The sequence below is a fragment of the Hylaeus anthracinus genome, unplaced genomic scaffold, assembly GCF_026225885.1.
Source record: "Hylaeus anthracinus isolate JK02 unplaced genomic scaffold, UHH_iyHylAnth1.0_haploid 4, whole genome shotgun sequence".
Classification (NCBI taxonomy): Eukaryota; Metazoa; Arthropoda; class Insecta; order Hymenoptera; family Colletidae; genus Hylaeus; species Hylaeus anthracinus.
In genome coordinates this window covers 6,192,208-6,217,130 of record NW_026535289.1, presented here as the reverse complement: position 1 = coordinate 6,217,130, position 24,923 = coordinate 6,192,208, and the positions used below count along the sequence as shown (strand labels likewise).

At 40.0% G+C, this 24,923-nt stretch overlaps 1 protein-coding gene across 3 annotated transcripts in view; it reads right to left on the bottom strand.

Moving 5' to 3' along the window:
* LOC128895049 (WD repeat-containing protein 47) overlaps positions 1–24,923 on the bottom strand; it is a 92,790-nt gene that overhangs the window by 4,230 nt on the left and 63,637 nt on the right. For all 3 annotated transcript variants that reach the window (XM_054157271.1, XM_054157268.1, XM_054157269.1), the window contains exons 7-9: positions 10,097–10,293; positions 3,093–3,262; positions 990–1,297 (exon numbers count right to left, since the gene is read on the bottom strand). In XM_054157271.1, coding sequence (XP_054013246.1) covers positions 990–1,297; positions 3,093–3,262; positions 10,097–10,293 — 675 coding nt within the window. The remainder of the gene's footprint in view (positions 1–989; positions 1,298–3,092; positions 3,263–10,096; positions 10,294–24,923) is intronic.

Sequence of the window (24,923 nt, the reverse complement as noted above, 5' to 3'; positions counted from 1 at the left end):
CTAATTCGACAAATATAACTTAATGTGTTTATCGAGCGTTTTCTCTGGGTTTATTTTGTATTATTCGGTACACAGAGTGCAGGTACCTTGCGCAATTGAAATAGAGTTGTGTAACACTGTAAGAGTACAATAAATACGTAAAAGTAAGCGCTAAAGAAACACATTTAAATCATGGTTGCATAACCATGGATTACTAGGACCGATTTTCTGTAACAACGAGCACTATATATTAGAAATTGCAAGCAATCCTTTCTACGAGAACGATTGCATATATTTGCGATGCAATGTCATTCTAAGGATTCTATCTTGGGGTTAGAAAGGACTCTTGCAGCTACGGCCGATGATGGGAAGAAAGCTCTAGCCGAAAAACAAATGAATGGACCTCGATTTCCAAGATCTATTCACTTCCTTCTCGGTGAACGATGATAACTATCTAAAACAGGCCTGTCCACGAATAGAATGTAATAGTTCCTTCTTATTTAAGACTCAGAGCTCTGAACTGCATAGATAATTATACTATTCCTGAATTATCACCTGGTTATCCTGTACAAGCCCGATCTAAGACTGACATCAAGTGGTACAAGTTTATATATAAACAAATTGAAGGGGAAATATATTTGGACTATTCATGATTTTACCTAGACCAAACAAAATATTGGGTTGTTCAGAAAGGTCGTGTCAATTTTTAAGAAAAATTCAAAGACATATTGGAATTTTGATCTACATTTATTAAATAACATAGGTACCATTGTGTTTCACACAACCTTTGCACCTTTATGTACATACACATGTTACTCGTTTTCGGTCATTCCAATATATTCAGATCTGTACCACCTACCAAAAATCGGTATGAACTTTCCAGACAAACAAATAGAATTCTGATCTTCTAACGTTAACTTATAAATGATCCAAGAAACTTGATTTGTACCACTTGGGAGTGACTCTGGAATAAGGAATCGTGATATCGTTTAGAGAGGAGCTAAACTCACCCTGCTGCCAGGTACCGTCGCTGGTGTGACCATGTTGACGCACCCCCTCGTTCTGAGGTCCCAGAACCTGACGGTTTTGTCCTGCGATCCGCTGACGAACATGGCGCCTCCCCAATTGTACAGGGTGAGCACGTGGCCACTATGACCGCTCAGAGCCTGGAAGGGTGTGCCTGTCGCGCAATCGGTGACGTAAATCTTGCAGTCACCTGCGCCGCCGCTAATCAACAGGCTCGACTTGTTCGAGGTGTCTTCGAGGAAGCACAGGTCGCGAACCGTGCCGTCGTGCATCGTCAGCTCCACTTCTTGACCTGGAGCAACCGTAAGGTTACGGAGGAAAGTGTCGTTTACGGAAGAGAAAGTTTTTCAGGAACCTTATTATGCAAGAATTGCGCGAGATTGGGTCGCGTCGTGTGACAAATAGCGAGTTGCTGAAAATTAATGACCACCTCGCCGACCGTGTGAGAACTGCTCGTCATTTCGCGAGGACGTGTCATTAATCTAAAGTACACGTTACCCTTCGGGTCGGACACTTGTCCAAAAACTGGTAGGAAATTCTGAACGTGAGTTTTTAAGGAAATGTGTGTCACCTGTACCCATGGGTCGTGATTACTTAATCTCTGATTATTTAATCGCAACCGACACGAGTCATGTTACGCGTAACACACTTTCGTGATATCGAGATTTCATATGGAAAAAAAAGAGAACTGAATGTTATAAGAAGTAACAGGTGTCGAGTAGCGGGTTCCTTGAATATTGCAATTATCGATCCATTTCCTATTGGTGATTTTTTTAATACCAGTCCTAGCAACTTTGAAGTAACTATGTTGCACTGCTTGGAGATATCAAACGTAACCCTTTCAGATCGGAATTAATTTTTTTTTAAATTGAAAAGCTTTTTATTTTCAAACAGCCGAAATTCATGTCCTGTTATATGGTGAAAAATGCTGTGAGGCGATGAAATGGGTGGGGAGTAACAGAATAAATATGTCCTGTTACACAGCTTGAAAAGAACAGCAAATAAAGAAGAGGACGCACAGTGTGATATTTCAGCGATCTAGCGAGACAAAACTTATGTGGTCCAATATTTCAGAACCTATTAGGTCGTCCACACACGACGCTACTCAAAAGAAATGTAATTGGTTGGTGATTAAAATCACAAACTAATCACTTATTGGTTAGTAATGATTTTGAACATTTTTAGAAAAAGCATCTACCGCTGTCCGCGGGGTGTACTATTACCAGAAAATCATATTCTCAGTCATTGCTTGATCAAATATTGTTAATAATTAATGCAACTATTGTCACAAAATTCATTTTCAGTTATTCCAGCTCACAGATATGACGATATTCTTATCAATATTTAATCGAAGTCTAAATGTTATTATATGCATTGTAAATATTCAATTAATTCGAAGATGCACATATATAATGCATTTTAAAGTTTTAGATTATTATACCAAAGTTTTTCGAGAAAGTAATATTTTCGAACACAAAAAGTTGAGAATAAGATATGTTTCTATATGTTGATATCTATTGATTGGAACAATTAGAACTTAATATCTTCGACATAATTAAACATTTGTGATATATACAGCGTGATATATACGGCGAGAGCTAATGGCTGCGAACTTGTAATAAGATCTCTAGATATAAAAAGTGTAAAGTGCAAGAGTGTAAAGTGCAAAAGTTGAAAGTGTAACGTGCAAAAGTGTAAACTGCAAAAGTGTAAAGTGTAAAGTGAAATTAGATTTAGATTTAGATGGAAACAAAATCCTAATAGTGTAGTTTTCGATGAAAACTGGTCTATTGCTTCATGTGCTCAAATAAAGACATTTCCCCTAAACGATAGTATCGGTAGTGTATGAATCCTCAATTGTGGACGCCAGATCTGAAAGGGTTAAAAAGCTTCAGCGATATATATATAATGTGTATATATGCGACATCGAATATGATGAAAGTTAATTACCCAAGCCTCTGTACAAGTTTCTATGTTACAAAGTCCAAGTATAACAAGCAACAGGTAGTCTAAGACTGCAAGAGTGTCGTTCTTCAACTACTATCTAAGCTGTCAATCGACGCCTGAACTGATTCTTTTTTATTCACCTTCAAGGTTCGACGTGTCAGCTTTGAAGCGCATCAGTTTGACAGTCTTGTCGTTGCTCCCGGTGGCCATCATCTGTCCATCAGGCGTCCACGCCAGGCAATATATCGAGCCCTTGTGGTGTTTCGTTCTCTTGAAGAGAACCGTGGGCTGATACGTCTGGTGATCCTCTCTGGAAAAAAACGAGAAGCCCAACAACGGGATCGTTAACGCTTTTCTACAATGTTTTGTCGTGCTTTTTCGTCCAACGATCGGAGCACGGTTGTTCCATTTCACCGCGCAGCTATCGCTAAAACGACGAAACAGAGTCACGCACGGCCTGCGGATTCGAGCAATCAAAGCGCCAGTTTGCCAGCATCTGCTCGCGATTCGTTTCACTTTTCCCCGCGTTTCGACTACTCTACTTTCCATCTCGATACCATGAATTTCAAAGGAAAACAGAGGAGTACCTCGAGGATTCTACGAGGGAGAAGCTGCAAAGAGTTGGCTCGAAGCGATGATTCGCTATGCAGGAGAGATCAGTCGTTCTATAAAATTCATTTTTGTCGTATCAGGACCTGGATTATATGGTACGATACTCCAATCGATAGCGAAATAACCGTTTTCAAACATCGTTAAAACTGAGTTCAACTCAGAAGTACTCCCTTCAGTTCCCTAGTATACGTTGTCTGTTAGATTACGATAATGACCGTTGTAGAAAAATTCAAATATGATACAAAGTGTATCGATATATGATCAAAAAAAGATGCTTCAGAATTTTATTTTTTAATATTAAAATTCCCCTGTCGACGTAATGAGGGTATACATTAGGTGGACTGAAAAGTAATGTCGTTTCTGTGAATCTCAATACATATTTATCATTCATCAGCTGATTGATTTGTATCGATCTGGTATTGAACATTTGCACGTTAGGTGGCAAAAGGCTATTGATAACGAGGGTGATTACATAATTGGTTAAAAATAGAAACTTATTAAGAACATATCTGTTTGAATTTAATGTAAAAGAAATTACATTACTTTTCGGTCCCCCTGATACTTAAACAACATCTTCATATAGGTTTAATCGTGATCATGTATACTTTCATTTAACTCTTTGCGATCGGTGTCACCGCTGTGGTGATTTTATGTTTTCATGTATGAGAAGCAGTATTAAACACAATAAATCAGATACAACAAATTCTATGTTTTTTAATATCCATATATTTACTTTAAATCACATAGGAAGAAATAATTCCGAAAAGCTAAATTCGTCCCGACTAGGTGGTACTCTCATCAGAGGGTTAAAATAAGTCGAATCTCATGCATTCCATACCGTTAATTAAAAATTCGAAACTAAAATCCTAAAGCCCCTTTCGGAAAATTCTTTGCATGCATGCATGCATGTATTTCCTTTGAATTTCGTTGGAGTCGATCTCTCCAGCGAAAAGGGAACCCCGTTGTTCTCAGGCGTCGCTTTCCTTCAGCCTCGATTTCTGTGACGTTCCCAGGTCGCCGTGGCTTCGTCACGTCCCTAATTAAACGAGGAGGATGCGAGCAGGCAACAGGGGATCGCTGATTCGGTCGTGGAAACGAGGGGAGAGGATCGTCGATAGGACTCTGAAGAGAACCAACGCCGCTTTCACACCGACTGCTCGGTTTTTGCCTCGATTTTAATTAGCCACGAGTTTTCCCAGCCGAACCCGAGTTGGATCTTTCTGCTCGACGTTCGAGGACTGCCTCGATCCGTCGTTCTCTCTTTCATTGCTTCTGGGATCACTTTCCTCCATGGAAACGCGCGAATCGCGTGCACGAAATCATTGGCGAGTTGATAGGTAGGAATTTTCAGGTGCTTTGTTAGAATCAACTGGATCTTCCGTTTTACTTTCCCTTTGCAAGGAATGATCGAGAGGGACGATTGACGATGAGCCAATGAGACAAAGAGGTGTTTCAATATAAATTTTTTTTAGTCAAACTTCTTTCACAGTGCAAGTAATTAACCCTTTGCACTCGAGGGGTGACTCTCAGTCACCGCTAGGTTTTCTTTAGATTTAATTTCTTTGGAACTCGAAGTGCCAATAAAATGATTGTCATTGAGGCAAAGGTGACCTGATTCTCAAATCTCAAATTAGAGATATCATTTTCGAAGTCAATATAATCTTAGCGTTCGTGGCAATAGAATGCTAAGAAAGCATGTCGAGTTGCTGGTAGATACCAGAAAAAAAGGCCTCGAGTGCAAAGGGTTAACCTTAACACTAAACCTATCACGACATGTCAAATGACCGTTTTCCATATTTTGGGTACAATCATTGTATACAAAATAAAATTCATATACGATTGTTCCATGTAGTATTGAATTTAGTATCATGTGAAATATTTCTGCATGCAATTGAAAAAAAGTGTCTTTACGATCAGTCATTTAATTGATCAAGGTAGAAATGGTAGGTAGGTTTAGTGTTCCATTCAGAAATATTTAAATGTGTTATGATTGGAGCATTAAACGGAGAAGAATGATAGAAATTAAGGTGAATGTTATCGTAAAATGCGATATAATCGCCGATTTAGAAGTAATATCGTAGATATCCAAACGTGTTTGGATACTATCCTTAGATCTACGCTAAAAGAAGCGCACAGTTCAATTTGAAGAATCACCCACGATCCTAATTATACCAAAGAGAGATAAATATCTCAACGAAAATAATCTTCACCTTTCACTTGCCTCATAAAACCATTCAACTTTTCTGCCGAGCGCCTTTTCGTATCCTCAACCACTTAAATACCGCGGCTGAGCGAACTGGCAATATAAACGCCGACCAAAGGAACGAAACCATGCCTAATGACCGCGATAAAAGAAGTAATATCAAACTTAAAGAGCGATTCTCAAATAAATTTTCTGCAATCGTCTCTAGATAGCTCAAACGTGGAAGAAGAAAGCGTTACGTTGTTTACAGATATACATTTCACTTTCTTCGTACATTTACCTTTTCAATACTACATTTTTTTTTCAATGATGTGCAATTATAGTGTGGAAGATTCAGTAGATATTCTAATAATTGATTAAGTTGGATAAATACAAACAAATGCCAAGTGTCGAATGAAACGCGTGCATGAAACGATTGCAGCAAACGTATTTAATATTCCGCGCGAGAATTATCAAATTCAAAATACGTGTGCTTAATGAATAGAATAAAATAAATAAACAAAAACACGTTCTGCGACAGTCTAACGCATCATCGAGTGAAACGAGGTCGAAACAGCTCCGATCGAGGCGCGGTTCTCAATGGTCGTCTCCTGTAACGAGAATCCTCGTTGTCATTCATCGCGTCCGGCAATTTTCGTCAATTCTCCTTTTTCGAAAGTTGACAGGTAAGAGTGCGAACGTTGCCAAGAAGCAATATAGCGAAGGGGACCGGGGTGATACAGTTCCGCGAAACGTTTCGCGACAAATGAAGAGCCACTCTCTCGCTTATCAATCACTCGCTGTCACGTCGCTGAGCGTTTATCGCGTTCCACGGGGCCAATTTACACGGGAACCGAGTGAAACGGTTGTCGTTGCACACTCGACGAGTGGGCGAGCAGAAAGCACGAATTCCTTGGCAGGTAAGCCCGAAACGACGGACCACTGGCAGCTCGAGCTCGTCCCACTCGCTGGACGCAGTCCATTCCACGTCAAATCGATCACTGCTTGCTATCGAGGTAAGGAATTTTGGTGCAATTGATATATGATGTAGCTCAAGGAAAATTGGGGGGAGTTAATGTAATCGTTTTGCTGGTTTCGCATTTGTTTTAGAAATACGATACTTTCTGTTCGTACGAGACGTAAAAAAAAGATAGGAAATTTAATTCGATGTCTTGTATTTTACAAATTTGAGATTCGTGAAAAAGAAGTATATACATGTTGAATTGAGTAATCTCCTTTTCAAAGTCGGTTAAAAATGATAACTTAAACAAACTCCTCTTAATTATACATGCACTACGTTATATTTCAATTTGATAACAATCCCTGATGGTGATCGCAAGAGGTGATCGATTTGCCGTGGAATGATCCAGGTCTGCTGGTGAATTGGATAGGCACAGTCGAATCAGTTGATTACTCGACGCTTTCGTTAGTAGTTTCTCCAACAATTCTATCGCTGACAAGGTAAGATTATTTTCTATAAAAATACTCGTGTCGATCTTTCTTGTCACGTTCAAGGAAAAAAAAACCGATCGTTCCGGCGATCGACTCCACGAAGGTTGCCATTAAGTGCTTGTAGGTTCGATCTACTCGACAAGACAAGCCCAATGATCGTAATTGAGCTACTTGGCATTTTAATCACCGAGTTTGCAGAAATCATTTCCTGCAATTTACGACGTCGAACAGTTGAAATTCGTGTAGCTTACGGTAGCTATTATTCTCCATTGCTTTGAAACATCAGGCTGACGACGATGAAAAGAATTTTTATCGATAATATAATAATTCTACGAGTAGGAAAGAGCGTATGACTAGAAACAATTGTTTAATCTATCAATACTCGCGATTCTCGTTGATTCTAATCGCGTTAAGTAATTTAAATTACATGTTTCGTAACCTTTGATTTTTGTAAAGCGTTTGGTGTAATAATATGCATTTACATTTGATTGAATAATCCCAGCTTGCTTTTCTAGGGACTGCGTGCAAGTTGACTCAACAAATTAGACTGTACTTTTTCATTCCGAATTCCGAGTTACGTTGGATGGTACCTTTTTTGAAAATTGCAGCGATTCAAATCATAAATCTACCCCGTTCCGCCGTAATCCGACGTTCAGGACTTTCACCTAGATGCAAATATTAATTTTACGCGTTGGAAAGCGCGTCACGTTGATTTTTACCGGTCGTAAAAACAGGAATCGTGTGCAATTCCAACAGGGACACAAAATTTCTCAATCATTTATCATTTCGTGCCAGAACCGTCTCGATCTCATACATCAAGTTATTGTAGCCAATGTTACGTGAAATGTAAAAACTACCTCCCATTTTCATATAATCCTAACATTAGCGTATTATTTATCATCATTTACGAACAATTTCATTCTAATTTTCGTTAAATCTATTTATTATTCTTTTCCTTCTCCCATTTGCATATTTTATTATTTTTCAGTTTCCCATTTTGATATGTCATACTTCGTTTTAAGTTCTCGATTCATTCACAGCTTGCGTTGATGCAAACTCAACGAAACCCGCCGAGCCAGGTTCATTAACACAAGTCGACGCCTTATCGAGTATCGCGCATGAAAAGAAATCGCGTTACTTGGGAACAGAATTAATGGCCAGCAAAGTGCATCCACGGGGATGATGACTTCACGGTTCGGAGTTAACATCGCCTGAAACCTGTTTAAGATAACAAAGAGAAAGATGGTATCGTGGAATCGCGGTGGCGGGTAATAAAAGAATCGCGTGGAGCATTCGTATACGTTCGCATACTCGCCTGCACACGTACACTAGTGTGTGCATACACTGGCCGGGAATTTAGGAATGCTCCGTTTGGTATGAAGGCCTTCGCCGTTCGTTAAGTCAGCACGCTCGCGTAAAATTAGTCCACTCGACGCAAAACGTGCCTCGACACCACAGTTGGCCAATAATCGTAATCGTTAATAAAATAATCTTCACTGAGATTGATCGTAAACTCCAAGAATTACGAAAAGGATATATGAAATGTTAAAGCATGAAACTGCGCAAAGACGCAAGTTGAAAATATGGCGGAAAACAAGAGCTTGACTCACTGATGTGACACGTCAATGCCAGGCAGAGAAAACTCGATGGTTCATGTTTAATTGAAAAACCAGTGTTCAGTTTATAATAATTATTAAATATCAGAAATAAATCAGTCGCGCAATTCAACTATGTACTTGAGAATTCTATCTGAGTAAAATATCGACGATTATTATCGTCCAATTATTAGTTTAATGTAATCATGTCTATAAATAAATAAATAAAACACAATTTATTGCGACAAGCTTTCCAACGCATCAAGTTAAAAAAAATGGCGACTTCTCGAACATAGGACATCTGATAATAACTGCTGAACGAGTTCACAGTCGGCATAAATTTTCACGTCGCTCAACATCATATTTTCAATTCCAATTGATAATTAATGCTTTCTACGTATCGTGGATTTTTATTACGACAGAAAGTTTCCATTTAAACGACGGGGCAGGGCATTTATGCGTACGAGACCCAACGATGCCAATTTTCAACTATAAACTCGTCCGACCTACTTATCACGCGGATTGTACGCGTCACGTGCAATCCAGTAAATTTACTTATAAAGTAATAAAGGAGAAAGGAAAATAAAGTAGGTGCTTTTAATTGACGGTGTTTGAAACTGAGTCGAACGTATTGCAGCGTATTCGCGTACCGGTACTGTAATGAACAGCAACACCGATTCACGTATACGTGCGTAAACAGGCATAAGTGTGTAAACGTAGAAGATATAACGTGTAAAATATAAAGTTAGGCAGACATATTTAGACACGGTATTATATAGTTATAGTATGTTTCTTTATACCTTCGTTAATTATGAAATCAATAAAGTTTTCCTCTGAAAGCAACTAAACTTATTTAATTTTACTGCCTGAATCAATAAATCAACGAGCATAGAAACACTGTGGTTAGAATATTAAACCAGAATATTAAACCTGCGATATTTCAATGCTATCGAATCAAATGTTAAAGCATGAAACTGTGCTGCGTAAAGATGCAAGTAAAAAATACGGCAGAAAAACAAGAGCATGACTCACTGATTCGACACCTCAATGCCAGAGCAGAGAAAACTCGATGGTTAAAATTTAATTGAAAAAGCGTGAATGATATTAAAATCTATGGTGCGTAGCAAAATCGAGTCGGTGAGAGGTAGACAGCTATGAATATTCAATGCGCATAAATATTCTAAAACAGGTAAAATTAAAACAAAGTGGCGCCTTGATGTTCTCAGATTGTAGGTGTCTTTTTATATTCTCAAATTTAAATGCATAAAATCTACGGAGAAATAAAAATGCCCGAGATTGTTACCTGACATCGTGAAGCTTTGGATAGGCGCATATTCGGAGGGTTTTAGAATTCGATCCCACGGCGTAGAGTTTTCCATGGGGGTGGAATTCGGCGCATCGAACCGCCTGCACGTCCTCGAGAGCCGTGACAGGAACGAATCTTGGTCTCCCGCCATTACTGCTCCCGTTGCTGACGTCCAGATCAGGCTTTGGTTCTTGCTGGAAACGAGAAAGAAAACCGACCAGATCATTACTTCATTCCGCATCGATGGGCAAACGGGCTTGGTGTTCGCATTTAAAATTTAGCAGCGAGTAACGACCCTTCAGGGTCCGAAGAAAATGTGGGGGAACCGATAAGATCGACGACGAGATCATAAATGTCACCTGGATAACAATCTGTCTTCCGACTACACTCTGATAGATCTAACACCATTAATAATCGCCATTCCTATGCTTTTCCTTTTTATCGAACGCTACTAATGCTCTGTCGGCTACTGATGCAATTATCCAAATTCCTAGTTGCCTCTCGAATATTCATAGATCGATAAGAGCTATCCCAGGATCAATGATGGATGGGCGTTGATATCTGGCTGTACGAGTTAACATAATTTATTGAATTAAAATTAACCAACGACAAGCGGCGCTATAATTAACTTCCTGGGTTTACTCAGACCGTGTTCGAGTTTTAACGACCATGCTCGAAAATGTTAACAAGGTATTACCGTCCACGGAGAGTTACGGTTTTTGCTCTTTCGGCTGTTTTCTGCGTTTCAATGCAGCAGTAAATTGAAACAAAGTTTACGCACTTAATGAGGAAAGCGTGCGATTACGATAACTTTCGTTGGCAAAAACATGCTCGCTATCTTTCGGAACATTTCACTTTTAAACCGGTTCGCGCTCCATTAAGCCTACGAATGGCGACCACTTTGACCCCTTCGTGGGTTTTACGTAATAAAAGTCACACGGTTTAGGGTAATTCTTATTCCGCGAGCCAGTTCGTTCTCGGTAAGACGACGAAAACTTGGGTGGAATTAGAAAGTCGGACCTTGAAACGATTTCTAACGACTCTCTTCTATGCGCAATCATAAAATTTATTTATATGCTAATGTTAGAAGAAGCTTCCTGGCTCGCGGCGTTTTGTTGTTCAAAGGAGCGCTTACAATATACTTTCGACCCCATTAAGGGGAGTTTCTATCGTACGTATTCTTTTTTATCGTCAGAGGTGAAAAATATTATTTCTATTGCGTTGGATTTTAAATGGTTACAAATTTTATTTTTATAACGTCGATATAACAGTTATTATTCGATATTACTCGATTATAGTTATTAGATGCCTGTGTAGCCTAAACGAATGAAAATCGTGTTCAGTATTCTCAAAATATTTTTAATTCGAAGAATTGACTCTCCACGCGTTACGTGATCTCTTTAAATTATTTTTACGCCACGGAACGATACACCGCTGTGGCAACCGCGGCCATGATTGCAAGAGGTGTGCAAGCGAGGACGTTCAGGCAAGAATAACGCAAGATAAACGAATTTTCCTCGCGCTTTTTCCTAAGGAAATCGAGGGCGCCCTGGGATTATTTCGTGACTCGACTTGCACAACGCTTCGCGCGCCTCGCTACGCTTTTACTTTCGAGTTCCTCGAGTTCTTCGTCCGGGGCCCCGATTATCTCGACGGGGAAATTAGCAAACCAAATGAGGACCGAAGTTAGTTTGTTGTCGATGTTCTTGTTGATCTCTTCTTGGTAAATAACTTTTCGCATTTTGTGCCGCGATATTGGATCCGCCATTGTGAATTTCTAAATTCTGTTTTCAGACTTGAAATCAGCGACCCCAAAAACCCCCGGATACCAAATTTCATCAAAATCGTTCAAAAAGAGAAAAAGATAGACTTATATTTCTTCTAAAGAATTTGGAGAGGTTTTCCAATCAGGAAATACTATAATGTTTACTACTAATTCTCGGAATTTGAGGGGTGTTCCTTCCAAGAAGTGCGCTCCCTTATGTCTACTACTATTTCTGGGAATTGAAACGGCCTTGCAAGGTCGCTGGATCAATACATGTATATAGGTACACAATGTACCTATTAAATAGGAAACTTTGAAATGTTATAGTTCAGCGTAGAATTGTCTGATTTGATTTTTACAAAATGCAAATTAAAGGGCGGAAAATCTACTATTTAATAGATAATCATTATGATTATTAAATACTCTTAAACAATTGTTTTTTTATGAAAATGGATGTGACTTTGATGCGTCGTACCTCGGCGTGGAATCGTCCGATTTGATTCTAAAGAAATGCAAATTGGAGAGCGGAATTTCTACTACCTGATACAAACGGTGAGTGAACTCAAGTGTTACGACAGCGTAATCTGGCTTCTCCTCAATTAGGGTACTGGTTTCCGATTCTTCCAGTCCCTTCCAGTCCCTCTTTTATAATTCCAGTTTTCATACAGAAAAGTGTTGTTTGTATTCTAAGACAATTCTCAGTCTGTCTGTGAATCCTCCGTGTCGCAATTAATCCTTTCTCCTCCTCGCGGAGTAAATTACACGTTTAACTGTGACAATAAATTATTCTCTGGGCAGAGAAAATTGCGCATTACAGTAATTATCCAATCTGACAGAAGAATCTGTGAATCGCACTCTGGAAAATCAAATTCCACAAACTTGCTTAATTTTTGTCGACGTTGATGTAGCATTTACTATTCAAAGTATTATATCAACGATAAATAAATCATCCAACTTGAGCGATTCAATTCCCATGTTTCTCTTCGCGAAAGCCCAAGTATAGCTTTCAGCGAAATTTTAGTGGCGATCTCGCGGAAATAAAATCGACAGTGCGACGAAATGGCCGATGATTCAGAATGGAACGTCTCGTCGTTTTACGAGTGAGAACGGGGTCGCCAGAAGTATCGACCGTCGCGTCGATCCGTCTCGACGATTTAACTTCACGGAAATTTCATCGTTTGGCTTTCTTTCAGGCGGATTAACGAACCGGAAACAGCACTATGGCGAGCCATCAGAAGTGAGCGATAAAATTTCAAAAGATCCAGGAGAAGCCTAGTTTTATCGACGGGTCGGAGAACTCACGAATTATTGGCAGTTTCTCTTAATTGTTTCCATGGGTCGAATGACTTTACTGGAAACGAGAGAAACGAGAGAGTGCGCAGCGTGAACATCGCACGGTTCACGATTCTAAAACTAATTTGTCTAATTGAAATGGTCGAACGTTATGACTGTGACTGGCATACTTGAGATAATTAGAGGGGAAGGTAGAAATATAGGATAACCGTTTTGTTGTTTTTTTTAAACGTAAAGAGATTTTCATAAGGAATGCGCTATATAAATTTAAATTTTGCAACTCCTATACGATTTGTTCATTTTGAAATACTTGAAGAGAAGAAGACACACGAGCTACCTTCCTAAAGAAAATCCTTAAAGTAATCTTTTCTTTCCTTTCTAGTTCGAGAATGAAATATAATTTATAACTGTTCTCTTTTGTAATAAAAGAAGACATTGTACAAAGACTACATCTAAATGACGTAACTGGAATGCTGATGAATCTAAAGCTCTTTTGCAGCCTGGCAGACAAAGTAATTGCTAGAATCTACCAAGGAGAATATTCTCGTGCTACGAAGGTAAACGTTTCGCGCAATAACCGTGCAATTTGATCGTTCAAGGATCTCCCCCGATGCGTTGTAATTACTCGACACATTTTCCATGCGTGTCAATGCAAGTTAACCGTACGAAGAGTAATAATCTGCCGCAACATGGTCTCCCCGATGCGTTCAAACCCAACGCAAAGATTAACAACATCAGGCCACCGTGGCGCGTGATTCATTGCTTAAGCTTTTCAGTGTCTACAGGAGTTCCCACTTAGAACTGAAAAATGATAGACATTTTTCAAAGCGTTAGATTGAGAATGAGTCATTCGTCTCGATAAGTATTTTTTTCCTTTAATAGGAATTTCATTGAACTAGTCGACAATCTTATTTGCCTTTGATTATATCCACGAACATAATTACGAATTAAATTAATTTGATCATCGCTAACGATGTATTAATTCCTGAAATTCTCAATACGTCACATATGATGTTTGAATTCACCTTTTCCCATTTTTTTTTCTGTATAGAAAGGATTTAATAGATTTTGCGCCCTTTGACCCTCCGAAGATTAGCTACGAACGAAAGTCGAGATCGAGTGCTTCTTCGATCCCAGCGTTAAATTTGCCTTTCAAAATAATCGACCTCCGATTACAGCGATCGGTGGACAGCAGTCTTCTTGCGAATCTTTAATCGGTAATTTGATTCCAATTGCGTATAAATACAAGATTAAAACGATGATAGCGATTGGTCCCCATTTTCTATGAATAATTTATGTCCGTACAATTATCGAGCAACGAGCAGCACCACGATTGCTATCGCTTTCCATCGAAATTGCTCCAGCGCATCTATTTGCGTTTCTACTACTTTCGATGATAATGTGAACTCGATCTTGGATCACTTTCTACGGCTATCCTCTTATCAACCTTGTTCGTCGGACTCTTCTTGTAACTCATAAACTGTAGGATAATTAACTTGTGAAATTGTAAGAATCTTGGTTGTCTCCGGGCAAACATCTTTCCAAGATAAAAAACGATGCTGAAGAATGGTGTTTCGAACGCTTCTGCTACCAAAGGGTGTACCGTACGATCGCAGATCTACAGGAAGTCACGAAGGACTTCGATTAGGCATCTTCGAGGAGTGCTCAACGATGCGTGGCTCAATGAAAAACAATTACTGATCAAACAAGCCTTGACCTGCTCATCAAGCTATCCTCATATTTTCCTGCATTAAAAAAGGCTATTGAAAAAACATCTCACGAGTCGAAACTACCAAACAAACCCCCCAAACAAAGGTATGCTAGCCCTCCTCGAATCAACTTTTGATAGTTTTAAAATTAGCAAATAGCATTAGCAATTTATGGAAGAAGAAAGTTCGTAAATATTACTCCTAGCAATGAAAGAGTGCATTTTTTTCTATTTTGTATTCCGTTTTGGCGCGACGCAATAAAGACGTCGGATAAGCGAACAAAATAAACACATAAATTTACAATGTCGCCTCGCGAAGTGAAATCGCGACATTGGAATTTCGCAGTCGGAAAGCATCGAGACGACACTATCGATCGGCGCTTTCCTTCGACATCCGTCGCCAGCATGGAACTGGAACGCTCGAAATCAGCTTGCCTACGCAATTGGGCGTTGAAATTTTCACTCTTTACGGCGAACCGGTCGAGCTGAACTCCTCTCTGACGTAGGTCCTTTCCCTATCTTACAGGACATCGCCATATTCGGATGGATAGATCATCGTGAACCTCTGAATTGATCTCAGATTACTCAGTTGCTTTGCTGATTTTATTTATGCACGCTATAAGCAAATTACCACATCAGGTCCACAATTAGAAGCGAAAAATTGGAAACGAAAAATAAGTACTGGACTTAATTAAGAAATTTCAGTACATAATACGTCCTGGTTTCTACAAATCCTCGAATTCACGTTGATTTTATAACCGAGAATATGCACCCTATAAGCAAACTACCGCATCAGGTTCAAAATTAGAAAAAAACGAAAAATAAGTACTGCAATAAATTAAGAAATTACAGAACAGAATACGTTCTGGTTTCTACAAATCATCGAATTCACGTTGATTTTGTAACCTGCACGAAGAAAATCGTGTAAAGTTAGAACTATCAGTGTACCTCCAATCTATGAATCATATGCACAGAGTAAAGATCCATTCGACCATCGTTTTTTCTAATAACAATTTGTTCGATCGTCGAGGACTCCCGACAAGAGTTCTATAAATATAAACGATGATCAAGTATCATATTCATCATGCAAAGTCCTGGCGAAATCAGTGATGGCGCGGATCTGGGTTGCGGCACGCTTTTCGCTGGCGTTGTTTCAGGAACTCGAGGACTCGAGTGTGGACGCTGCTTAAGACCTCCGTGGACCACCGAGACATTCGAGAAGCAGAAACTTTCAAAACGCCTGCAACGAATGTCACCGTTCCTCTTTACGGATATAATTATTTTGCTTCATAATTCAATTCTCCATATTTCGTATCAACATACGTGTGCTTAAACTCATGCTTGTTCTTGACTACTTCTCTTTCTTAATTGGTTCTGCCATTGTCCATTCGCACTCCAAGAGATATGCAATTACAAAGGAACGCTTGTATGATAGATGTCAGGCGTTATAGGACACATTTTCGCAGGTGTCTGCCTTTCAAGGTGGTTGTTAACTCTCGGTGAAAAAATAATAATCGCCTAGCACACCTGACCACCGGTGACATTTTTCGTTCGACGTTCGAAACAAGTTTCGCGTTGTCTACTAATTCTGGGTTGTGACGTACGAAATGCCCGTACTTTTAAGGTGATATAAAAATGACTTGGATTGCATGCATTGCGCTGAACGCTTCGTTGAACTCGCGATGAATTCACCTTTCGAGTGATTTAGTATCACGTACCTGGGACATTGCGTAGGACAAACAATCTATAGACTCACGAATGAGAATAGCACTTAAAGAATTACTTATTATTAAATTCTACTTTGCTATTCTATGTCGAGTGAAAGTCGACAGAGCCGTACTGAAATCAGGAAGACCGCAAAGATTTAAATCTTGCAAATGAATAAAGTAAATGAACTCTGATAATTAAAATCAAATTCCTGACAATTGACATACATTATCTGCATGACTTTCAGGTTTTATCTTTCGTATGAATTGTAACGTAACTTTTGGACTGCTATCGGTTGATTAAAATGTACCAAGGGGCAGGAACCAGTTTTGAAGTGTGTCGAAAAAATGTAACGAAAATAAAGTTAACACTGGAACGCGAAAGCAACGACATAACCGGCGTCGAGGAATTCTACAAGAGGTCACTTGCACCGAACGGGTTCTTATCGCTATCGAACCGGTGCTGAAGTGCACTTTTCTCCGAGGAGCTCGACACACTCGAACGGCAATTTTTCAAAACCAGAGGCCTTTACGCGGCTCGATCACGTAATAGTTCAGACGATTGTATCCTCGGGCGAAAGATGTTACGTTCCGGCTAATATACGCGCATATTCAAGCTGCGAATCAACGCAGCTCTTCTGCACTTTCCACGAGTGGACACGTCTTGAGTGGATCGAATTGGATAGACATATCGACGATTGAATGTATCTGATTAATTTGACATTCGGAGGACCGTGTTTACATTCGTTGAAGATAGAAAATTGTATTTAGTCATTAATCTAGAGGAGTATGCGATGGCATGGGCCTTGAACACGATTATTTACGATCGATACTAGGTTGACGATTCTATGAACTTATAACATTTGCGTAAATAGAATATAAATCTTAGTTCTGGATCCCATGGTTGAAAAACTCCTAGCAAAAACCGAATCCAGATCGTTAATTATGTTCCACGTTCGAGTTCGCCTGCAGTGCATCGTTACAGCATAAAGAGTGCACATCGAGGTGAGCGATTCAACAATTTCGCAAGCAGATATTAAAAAGTGGATGTATCTTTCTCGCGTTCGCCGTATGTTCACAAAGACTGTAAGACTGTAAGACTGTAAACTCAATCGCTCTTGCGCAATCGCTTTTTTTAGCCCTAGCAACCTATCACTTAAGTAGCATTACATTCTGTTGAAGGATTCGAGGACTTTTTTCTCTCCTCACACGACGAAGCAGGAAGTTCCTTCATTTCGCGCCAATCACGAGGAAAGGGAGGAAGGAAAAAAAAGTAAACCGATTACATAGGTGATTACGAACTGTTGCAATCGGGAAACGTTAATTAAGCACCCCATCGGTGGAAACAAGCGGTATCGTTTCTGGTTTCGACATCAACGATTGCAGAGCGAAATAAAGATGCCTCGAGGTTAGCAACTTTTTCTGAAGTCTTGCAGAAAAGTACATCTGAACCAAATTGCAATTTTTTTAGTAGCGACTATAGAAATTTTAACGAATAACTCCTTCGCTTGTGTATCATTTCTTTTTCTTCCTTCTTTTTGTTTTTTTCTGTATCTCGTTTCGTTACGATGCAATGAAGACGTTAAGTAAAGTCATTTTACGGATAAAGCCTTCACGAGGCGTTCGCTCGTCCTCGTTTACGTCCTACGATTGCGCAACTCGTGCAATTCACTTTCACCGGAAAAATGCTTTTTCGAAAGTGTCCACATGTTTAATTGCCGCCAGAGACCATCGCTTCGGCTTCGAGAGACTTCGCTGGGACTATAAAATCACGCAGCACGGTTCCATCCATGCGAGTGATCGTCGAAATTAGGGTTGCCGTTTGAAAATTTCTCCTCGTGTTCCTAAAGTGTTATTGCAGTAAACGATGACGTTTTCTCGTGTAATGAATCTATAAGCGACTAATTATGGTCGACGTTGCACGAAATCACCTTTGATGATTTTTTTAAGTGGTTCACTAAGATATCGGAAGTAGTGGAACACGATCAGGAACAGATTTTTGCATGGGTGTATCGGTTATGGATTAATGAAGAAGTACAATAAATGAAAATTATTTTAAATGTCACGTAACCTCAACCACGATCACGAATTTTACAATTAGAACTAATAAATGAACTATTCTTCTGGTGGTTCAAGAAATAAAATCAAAAATGTTTGAAATGTTCCATAGATGAGAAAACATAAATGGAGTATCAAGTTCGTCGGAAGCGATCGATAAGCATTGTTCCCCCACAGAAGTGATTTCTTTTTTCTTCGCAATGAATAGGTAACGGTGGATTAACTCGGGGCCAGCAATTGGGAACACTTTCTATCCACAGCCAGCGAAATGACGCTTCATTAACGACAGCTTGTTATTCTCAAAAACGTGCCAACCGATTTCGAGGCACAACGTATAATCTGCCTTCTTAAGGGTTACAGGGAACATTACGAACACGTCGACTAACTGTACCGTCTAATTAAATCGCTCGAGGCGAGCATTCCTCTAATCTTCAATTACCTTAATCTATTGTCGGGGTAACATTAATTTTTAATCAAATGTTGAATTAGAGGTTGATTTTTTCCTTTTATATATGTAAAAACATAACGATACATTTCACAAAATTCCGAGATTCATCAGTAAGGAAAATGAATAAAATCCCCCTTAAAAAAAAATCACAATTTCGTTTAAATGGACTTCATATAAGTAACGTAATATTTCTTTAAAGAACCAAGACGAGACTTTCTTCAGCAGAAATTAAATCAGCCACAGCGATGCTTATCAAAGCGAGAAGAACGATTATCCTGCTTGGAAGCATAGTATGTTCGTTTCCGGATTGCAACAGGTGCCGAGGTTCTCTAGGTGCAACAGTTCTCACGAGAGTGGTCATTTCGCGAGAGTTTCGACTCCGAGCCCATTCGTACGCGTCGCAAACGTAATGGATGGAAACGCGCATATATTTCCGGAGCTATACTTTTCACCAACCAGAAACTGCGAAACTGGAGTAATAAAAGTCACGGAACACTTTCCATTAAAGGTTGCACTCGTTAATTTGCATGCAAGGCAAGATAGTGTAACAAATGCACACAGTAAATCGAATCGAAATGTCCAGTAAAAGTGGTTTCGGTTGATTTGCGCGCATAAAATGCTCTGTTTAACAGACTATGAAACGAGTGAGAAGTGAGAATTTTATCTAGATCGAATTTTGCCCGTGAATTCGTTTAATTTCTGTTTGGTGATGGATTAATGAACGTGATATATTCATTTATAACGTATATTGGAAAGGGCAACATAGGTGGCAACTAATTTCATTTCAACGTATTAATATTCTAATCTCCTAGTGAGACAAATTAAGATCTGACGAGGATTAAATTAATCTCTAACTCAGGGAAGTGTAGATTATAAAAGTCTACCTAGCAAATTTCTTCTAAAACTCCATTAGTAATTCCCTAATCAGCAATACATTAAAATTTCCAATTCTATAAATTATCAACCAACGAAGACCCTTATCGAACCTAACCAATTTGAATAAATACTCCCAACTTAATTATTCTCTTCTTCACCCTACAATTCAATATTTACTCCAACAAACCAAGATCTCATCGATTCATAATTCCCCAAATAAAAACCCACAAACCATGTAGCTGCCGCGTCTCTTTCCCGACTTCTCGCTCCTCCTCTCTTCCTGTTTCCGGCAGTTTCTTCCCAGCCTCTCGAAGGTGGTCATCTCGTGCTGCTCGACCGTGTCGACGTCCAGAAGGTTCTCCATGGACCTGCGCACCTGTCTGCAGGAAGCCCCGTTTTTCGAGCTTTTCCTCTGCAGATGATTCCCGTTCTCGTCGTGGCAATCTTCCCACTCGCTGACCTCGCTCCTGACGTCCTCCAAGGACCTGGTCCTACCTACGGAGCAGGTGCAAGGAGGTGCGCTGCTTCTGCAGTGACCTCCCGAGCTCTTGGCTCTGCCTCTGTGCTCCATCACCATCATGCGCGGTGTGACGGCCACAGGTGACACCTGAAGGGGTGGCATACCTTGCGGCGGGGGTATACCGTTTCTGTACAACGGCGCCAGGTAATAGTAATCGCGGCCCTTGTTGGGGTTTGACGCGCTCATTCTGGCCGGCATGTAGTTGTAATCGGCCATGTGAGGCGTAATCCACTGCGCCATGGCGTCAAGATGCATTGGCCTGTAGCAGAAGGACGGCCCTCTGGACGCGAGATGATTCCTGTACATCGGAGGCCATGGACGCGACTGTTTCAGGTCGAATCGAGGATCCATTCGCGGATCCAACACTCGGATATCACCCATTTCCTCGGTTGCTGCCGCTGACCTGGTTTTGAACAACAGCTGCTCAATTCAGCTTCAGAGGATCGGCTCTGCGTTGTATCATTTTTCTTTGAATTATTGAAAGCTGGATCACTATTTTTGTTTGAGTATTTTAGACGTAGAATTCGAATCAATAATGATCAAATAATATCGGTACAGAATGATGTATTCGAATTGTCTATGTCTTGATTAATGGACCAGTTGAAAGTCAATGAATGATGACTCCTAGGATGTACATGGCGGATGTTACTTGTTCCGACGATTCTGGATAGTCACGCTGCGAGATCGCCTAGTGCTTCTCTCGTTTCTGTGAAATCTCTAGGATTATCGAAGTGGATCACGAACAGTCCAGGTAGAAGAGGCTTAGATTAGAAGACCTTGGGCTTTGGAGAACAAAGAGTTTGCACGGGGAAAACGGTCCGATTTTCACCACTTTCCAACGAACACTGTGTAACCTGGCGAGCCTGGATGCCGACCTTGTCACTTTCGATCTTGTTCTCTGGCCAACACTATTCACTTCACTGCAGACTGGTGTCCCTCTATCGCGTATGGATCGCTAAATCCTGTCAGATCTCACCTTGGGACCATTCCATTCACGCACGGATCAAGAGTCGATCGCCTTTGAGAACAAACGTATTTCAGAGAATAATCGGCGCGAACGATCTAGAGAGGCTCGTGGATCGTGGCTCGCGGATGGGAGACGACTGTGCTCAGCTGAGTGCAGCGAAGGAGTGCGTAGCCGACACGTTCTCGTCGAGTGACTTTGGCTCGTTGAGAAACGACCCACTTCTCCGCCACGGGATCGAAACTTCATCCTCCCTACCACCGCTCGTTCTAGACTCATCCCTAGTTACTCGCGAGTGTCCAGCTCGCAAACGACACGGTGCGCACGTTTGTACTATATATGAAAGATCTTTCATCGAAATAGATGAAAGCTGACAGAGTCTATTTTTATTGCTAGCAGTTTAAATAAAGACGTTTTGACTCGTAGCGAGTGGTTTTCGAAGTCTATGGGAAATAAAATTGTATTTTTGTGGGCTCTGAAGATAACGGGGTGTAAGCAAGCCGACACGTTCATCGAACTGTTTGCGATGAAGACGTAATCTAAAATAGTTTCTGTTTCTATTAAGCGTGTACTTAAAATCACCGAGTGGAACAGAGAGCACAGAGTAACGGAAGATAAAGGTGTGAGCGAAAAATCAATGAATACAATGCACCAGTAATTATTCGTAAAGTGAAGCAAAATCCGAGAATAAGCGCGGAACAAATTACCACTGAATTAAAAAATGATTCTTCTATAAGCATGTGTGCCGGTACTGTACGGAACTTATTACGAAGTAGGTTAAACGGGTTCTTTAACTATAAAACGACGCCATCTTATAAATGTAAACGTTTGTCGTGTTTACACGAAACCAATGTCTCTCAAACATTATCGTAAAAACTTATAATCGAACCTAAATACAAAATAATCATGAATAATCATGACTCGAGAATTTCATTCGCTCTAAACACTTTCATTTGGCGTTAACGTTAACGTCACTTTACAAGTTGGTTACCGAGGTAACGCACAAATATAACTTTGAAACGAAGTTGACAGGCTATTTAACAATAATGCTTGATAATATTGACGCCAGAAAAACCAGAATGTCGACATTTTCAAGGCAACGAACTGTAAATTGTGTGGCGAAAAATTCAGGTGGATATCGCGACCAGTTTTCGTATAATAAAATGGTGAACGTAATATGAATACAAACGCCGCTCGAGTGATCTCAATGCCTGGTAACAGGGTTGCGTCTCGAATACGTTCTGCGTCACGCGTTGCACATGGTGGAACGTGACTTCGAGCTGTAATACTGTCAGCCTAAGTAAGAAATTAACGAGAACGTACGATATTTGCGAAATTTAAATTTATTGTAAGTAACGTTTTGTACGTCAGCAGTCGACTATTCAATTTTTCAGTGCGTACAAACGCTTCTCGATTCGATCAGCCTACGTCAGTTGAAACATTAAAGAGCGAAACAAATGAATTGCAGTGGTAATAATTACTAGATTATTAGTTGATAGAATCAAGGCTTTATCTAAGTTTAATATTAAAAGTTCACGCACCTATCCTTGGAAACTTTCTTTCTGCATTACAGAAAATATAAGGAAAGCAATTTATGAGATCAATTAAAGAGATACAAAATTGATGAGATGGATACTTTAAAAGAAAATGTGCTTTTCTGAATACAAATTGAATTTATCTTAATAAAATTGGTGTAGAGATATAAAAGTTAAGAAACTATGCGTATCGTGATTCAGGGTGATAATTGAGTTTGATGATAGAGCAATTAAGCAAATAGAGAATTATACTTTTGTTAGGAGGGAAAGTTCTTTTAGCCTGCACCCAATCAGAAGTCTTTCTCGGCCGAAATGGATATACCTTTTTTTACGAATCTAACGGTAATATTTAATACTTAGAAGAGCAAACGTTTCAAGAATGCTGAATGAATTTCACCGAGCTGAATATTTTCAATAAAATTCTGCGGCGTAAATGAGAAATCGTAACAACGATTCGCGAGAGAGCTCGATAATGTTGCTGGGGATTAAAATGATACGGACCACGTTCCTTTTCTATCGTCCACCGCTTTCACTGCGCCGTTACCATCCTTTTCAACGACTACCAGGCCCATCCTTTCGGGTTCGTCTTATTTCAGATAGAAATCGCGCCATTACACGCAGGAAGTAAAAATCAGGTGGGTGTAAGAAGCTGATCGACTCAAGAGCACACACCAGCTAATATATCCTTACGTGGAGGCAATTCCTCAATTACCAATCCTATGTAGTATATTCTCCTAAGCAGTTGGGAAAGTCAGATTTTCAGAGAAACTCGATCTTATTTTACAAATGCTACTTCATATGTAAATGAAACGTCTTTTGGTCTTTTCTACTTTATCTAGGACCGTTGGACTCTTCTTCAATATTCGACTTCTCGAAGGACCCCCTCCGATCGCTCGACGTACGATCCGATTCAATTTGCCATCTTAGCTTTCTCCGATACGCTCCGTTAATAATTCGCGACGATGCGGCAATCCTCTCTATTATTTTTCCCTTCCTCTATTTCTCTCCTAGCTCCCCTTTCTTTCATTTCGCGGGAAACCATCGCGTGCCCACGCAAGATTTCCTTTCGCTCGGAACGGAACTTGCACGATAACGCCTCGGTGCGGTGCGTCGACGCGATCGGTTAGATCAACGCAAGCTATTCGTTGGCCAAAGTACTCGCGAACCTCGAATATAATTTGCGTTTTTGCTCCTCTTTTGAGAGTACATTCACGCCCTCTTGCTTCCTCATCTGACAAGAAACATTGCTGCAATTAAACGCTTGTAAAGTACGCTAATCGCGAAAGTGATCGCTGAAACCATATTTTACTTCTGGACCAACATCCTCCGAACACCTGATTTTACTTGGCGGCGATCATCAAAAGAGTATAACGAGCCAATTAGCGTTTATCGCTGCAACATTTCCCGGTCGATCGAAACGCGAAACCTTCTATATCTTTACATAGAGATAAATGTAGGCACTTTATACCACTTTTGTAACGAACGACTCGGATGTCCCTAGTATTCCGATCGTTTACGATACAGAAGAAATCGAGTAACTTTCACGTCGAGCTATCACGATATTTTCTGCTCTAACGCGTAATCGATCGATTGTTGCGACGAGGGGAATCCGATCGATTTAGTCGAACGTCGAGTAAAAGTGATCAGCGCGATCGTGGATCGTTTGGATCATCCTGGCGTAGACGACCACACGATCGAGCAGGGGCGTGGATCTAACGAAGCTTCTAATCTCCTGGAAGAGTCCCATTTGTTGACTTTTTAAATACTAATTGGAAGCGAGGGTGAACATTTTTTACATTTTTGTATGTGTATGATACGTGCGTACTATATTCTATATAGGGTCAGTCCCACAAGTATTCTATATTTATTGAAGAAATTTGTCTAATTTAAATGAATGCTTCATGTTCCCAAATAAATTTGTAATTGTAAATATATACATATGTGAAGTGTA